Source organism: Dioscorea cayenensis, chromosome 5 (assembly GCF_009730915.1).
Source record: "Dioscorea cayenensis subsp. rotundata cultivar TDr96_F1 chromosome 5, TDr96_F1_v2_PseudoChromosome.rev07_lg8_w22 25.fasta, whole genome shotgun sequence".
In the NCBI taxonomy this organism is placed as follows: Eukaryota; Viridiplantae; Streptophyta; class Magnoliopsida; order Dioscoreales; family Dioscoreaceae; genus Dioscorea; species Dioscorea cayenensis.
This window is the reverse complement of record NC_052475.1, coordinates 16935799-16940867: the sequence shown is the minus strand read 5'-3', so window position 1 is coordinate 16940867 and position 5069 is coordinate 16935799. Positions and strand designations below refer to the sequence as shown.

At 41.4% G+C, this 5069-nt stretch overlaps 1 protein-coding gene across 1 annotated transcript; it reads right to left on the bottom strand.

The window, feature by feature from the left end:
- Positions 1 to 4133: 4133 nt before the first annotated feature.
- On the bottom strand, positions 4134 to 4835 carry LOC120260043. The gene has a single exon (XM_039267485.1). The coding sequence runs from the start codon at positions 4833 to 4835 to the stop codon at positions 4134 to 4136; it is 702 nt and encodes a 233-aa protein (XP_039123419.1).
- Between the last annotated feature and the right edge of the window lie 234 nt (positions 4836 to 5069).

Genomic DNA, 5069 nt, shown 5'->3' with positions numbered 1-5069 from the left:
TTGTAGTGAAGTCAATCTTTGCCTTCCCAGGGAAACAACACCTTCCTTATCACCATCCATGTCATAATACAACCCACAGACCAAACATCAATAGCCGTGGTATACATCTCATCTTCGAGAAGAAGCTCCGGCGATCGGTACCACTGTGTAACCACAGTTTGAGATAACAAATCATATTCCATCCCTTCTTCTTCATAAAGATACAGAAAATGCTTGGCCGAGGCCGAAAGTCACAAATTTTGAGCTATTGCATGTCACCGGCGCCGGCCAAGAGGAGGTTGTTGGGTTTCAAATCACTGTGGAGGATCCCATGAGAGTGAAGATAAGTAACACCTAAAAGCAGTTAGAGCATGAGCTTCTTCACCATGGCTTTGTTAATGCCGCCGAGCGAAGAGGTCAAGTGAGTCTGGAGGTCCGTAACTGCCTCAGTCCATGACGTATGAAAACGGAGTGGAAAGTCGACGTCAATGATGAATTCTTTGAAGCTGATGATGTTTGGGTGGTGACACAATGTTAAGATGTCAATCTCATGGATAGACATGTAAGGGACATCTTTACGAGCGTGGCTTGCTTGACGGTGTTATAAGGAGAACCTGTCAAAGTTCGGTGACCAATAAGATATAGTATTTGAAAGTAAGAGAAGATAACTCAAGGAACAACAGAAACACTGAATAGATTTTTCTGGCACACACTACTACTGGCCAGCCCACACTTCATTAAATATCAAATAAGTAAAAAGGTACTACATCATTACATTAGAGTTCCAACACATCCAAAAAGTAACCTTTTAAATCATAACCTAGTACAACAAATAAACCTAGGATGCATGACCTGACATTAAAGAAGGATCTTGTCCCCATTCTCCAATTGGTTGACAAAGAGGTAATGTGAATAGAATAATATGATCAGGCTGAGTGGAGAAACCTAGCTTTCATTGGCTCTTGGTTGTGGTCAACTAAGTCACACTCTTTCTTCTTCATCGTTGACAAGTCAACACCTTCTTCAATTGATATTTTCAAGCATTTCTCAACACTCTGCCTTGCTTGAAAATCTCCAACACCCAGCAACATCCTCAGATAGTTATGTTTCTTCACTGTCAAAGCCTTGGTGAGAATGTCGGCCTTCTATTCCTCAGATTTACAGTACTTCAGTGTTATGGATCCATCGGAGACCAAGTTGCGAATAAAATGGAAACGAATGTCAATGTGTTTGGTCCTGCCATGGTGTGCCGGGTTCTTGGTGATTTCAATTGCAGATTGATTGTCACACCATATTTCAATAGGACCATCCTGTTTCATTCCACAATCTTCCATCAGTCTCTTCAACCATATGCCTTGGCAAGTTGCTGCAGTAGCAGCTATATACTCGGCCTCGGTTGTTGAAAGCACAGTGACATCCTGCTTCTTGGAGCCCCAAGAGATTGCTGCAGATCCCATCTCAAAAACCATACCAGATGTGTTGCGGCGATCATCAATTGAGCCTGCCCAGTCCGCTATCTGTATAACCTCTCAATTTACAATCTTCTGATTCAGTATATCTCAGCCCATAAGCACACGTTCCAGCAATGTATCTCAGCAAATGTTTGGCTGCATCGAGGTGGCTTTTAGCTGTCTTGCTAATGAATCTTGATAACATACTAACAGTGAATGCAATGTTTGGACGTGTGTGAGTCAAGTAGAGAAGTCGACCAATCAAACTTCTATAATTTCTCAGGTCTATAGAATTAGAATCATCCTCAAACTGCAACCTTTCACTACAATTCATTGGTGTGCAGACTGGTTTACAATGCTACATATTTGACAACTTTAAAGTTTCCTCAGCATACCTTCTTTGTGACACAAACACACTACCTTCAGATTGTTTCAAGCCCAGAAAGTAGCTCAAAAGACCCAAATCAGTCATTTCGAATGCACTCTTCATCTCTTGCTTGAATTCTTCTATCATGACTTGTGAGGAACTTAAGTATACAATGTCATCCACATATATACACACCAGCAACAACTGATCATCACTATTAACTCGTTTGTATAGAGTGTGCTCATTAACACTTCTCACGAATCCATTTCTCTGCAAGTATCTATCAATCTTAGAGTAGCAAGCCCTGTAGACTTGACGTCAAATTGGTACACCGACCAGCTCTTTTGTGCAGCTAACGCAAGAAGAAACCTCACTGTTTCCATTCTCGCGACTGGAGCATAGATCTCATTGTAGTCAATACCAGCTTCTTGAGTGTACCCCTTCACCACCAATCTAGCTTTATGCCTTTGTATCCTCCCATCTGAGTGGTACTTCGTCTTGTAAACCTATTTCAGCTGCACAACTTTCTTGTCAGATGGAAGGTCCACCAATTCCCAGGTGTCATTTTGATTAATAGCTTCCAGCTCTTCACTCATGGCCTCCCTCCAAACTTCATTTTTGACTGCATCTTCATACAAGAGAGGATCCATAACATTTAGAGCAAATGTGCAACTCTCGTATATCTCCTTCAATGATTTAATCTTCTTTGCCGGTGATTCTTCACTTGAGGAGGACACACCACCAATGTTTTTCTTCCTAATTTCTTCAGCTTGAGTTGATTCATTTATTGCTGAAGACTCCAACACTTCATCAGTTTTATCATATAGCCCATCAGGATCTTCTGATGCATCTTCATACACAATCAATGGAGCAGCTTCAGCATTTCCTCTCCAGTTCCAATTCCAACCCAGAGATTCACAGAGTGTTACATCCCTGCTTACAATTACTTTAGAACTAATAGGATTAAATAATCGGTATGCCTTGGAATCAAGGCAGTACCCAATAAAAATACATTTCACAGACTTTGTATCAAGCTTTTGTCTATTGCCCGAAGGAATCAAAGAGTATGCAATACAACCAAATACTCGCAAATGACTCACCTTGGGCTTACATCCATGCCAAACTTCATAGGGAGTTATGTTCTTCAAGGCACTGGTAGGGGTAATGTTGATAATATACACTACTGCATTCAGAGCTTCCCCCCAAAAGGTATTTGGCAACCCTCTCTCCTTCATCATTGATCTAGCTATATTCATGATGGTTCAATTCTTCCTTTCCGAGATCCCATTCTGTTGGGGCGAATATGGAGCAGTGAGCTGCTTTATAATGCCGTGCTTCTCACAGAATGCGTTAAAGTCATTGCTTGTGAATTCTCCCCTTCTGTCGGTGCGCAGCACTTTGATTTTGAACTCAGATTGATTCTCGACCATCTGTCTGAATTTTTGAAAAATTTCACAAGCTTCTGATTTATGTTTCAAACAGTATATCCAACACATGCATGTATGGTCATCTACAAACAGCAAATAATATCTGCTTCCTCCCAAAGAAAAGGTTTGCATGGGTCCACAGATATTCGCATGAATTAGCTGCAGGGGGTATTGAGCATTTCCAGAATTTTTAGATTGAAATGGCTTCCTTACTTGTTTCTCTATCACACATGTCTCACAATGATGTTGTTTGATGATATTAGGCAACCCAGTCATCATTTCATTACTCTTCATGGACCTCAATGACTCAAAATTCAGATGGCCAAGTCGCAAGTGCCACAACTTGGCATTCTTCTTCACACTCATTGCCACATTTACTCTCCCAACCCTGGAGATATCAAGAGGAAACATGTTATTCTTAGTTTTAGATATGCTCACCATTTCAGACTCCCGCTCTTTTTCATCCTCGAATTACACATGAATTCTCAACAAACATCACGGAATATCCACAGCCAAGACGCCCAACACTTAGAAGATTGTGCGCTAGTCCTGGGACATATTGAACATCATGTAGAAGCTTAGTTCTTCCTTTTGAGGTTGCAAGAGATACCGTTCCCCTTTCTTGGACTTGTATCTCCTTATCATCTCCCAATCTCACATGAATTCTTTGAGTTTCATCAAGATTACTGAACAGCTCCCCTGGTGCCAGTCATGTGGTTAGAACAACCACTGTCAACTATCCACATTGTTGCATTTCTTCTTTCATCTTCACATTGAGCCAAAAATAGATTGCTTACATCCTTCTCCTCAGCAACCATTGTTGACTCTTTCTCACCAATTTTATCTTTGTACCAGCAATCTATCTTCATATGCCCAAATTTCTTGCATATGTGACACTGCACATTACTTCTATAACTTCTTTGGTCCCCTTGTTGCTATCGATTCTCTATTGATCGACCTCTTCCTCTTCCTCAGAATCTCCCACGAGAGTAACCTCTTCCTCGACCTCTGGAGACACCCTTCGTGAGCGATCAGAGATCCACTCACACCCTCCATGGTGAGCTTTGTGAGGTCCTTGGACTCTTCAGTGGCAGTGACAACATGGTTGAACTTGGGTCCCAAGCTTCTTAACAGCTTCCCAACAACCATTGCTTCAGAAATAGTATCTCCCAAGCTCTTCATTTGGTTTCCAAGGTCTACAACCCTTGTGATGTAATTTTGAACCGTTTCTGTGTTCTTAATCCTAAGATTCTCAAAGTCTTGCCTCGAGTGTTTGAAGCTTCGATGTACCACTACCTTGGGATTTCCATGAACCACCTTCTTCAAAGTAACCCACGCCTCATTTGCTGTGTTTGCTGAGGCAATTCGGGCAAGAATGGGTCGAGAGAGAGCTTGTTGTATGAAGAACAACGCCTTGGCATCCTTCTTCTTGTTCTTCCTCACCTTGGCTTCATCTTCTTTCTCCGACAACCCCTTCTCCACAAGTTCCCAGAGATCTTGTGATCTAAACAAAGTCTTCATCATAAGACACCAAAGGTCATAGTCTTCACCATCAAAAATAGGTACAGCTGGTCCCGAAACTCCAGTAGATTGATTGCTGCTTGATGCCATCGCCACAAACAAGTGAAAAAGCTTTGATACCACTATTATAAGGAGAACCTGTCAAAGTTCGGTGACCAATAAGATACAGTATTTGAAAGTAAGAGAAGATAACTCAAAGGAACAACAGAAACAATTTAGAAAATCAGTGGGAAAAGCAGCAATAAGCCAAAATTTGGAAAGTCAGTGGTAATGATGAGATTATATGGCTTATTTGGGCGGGAGTGTTTGAATAGATAGCTTGGA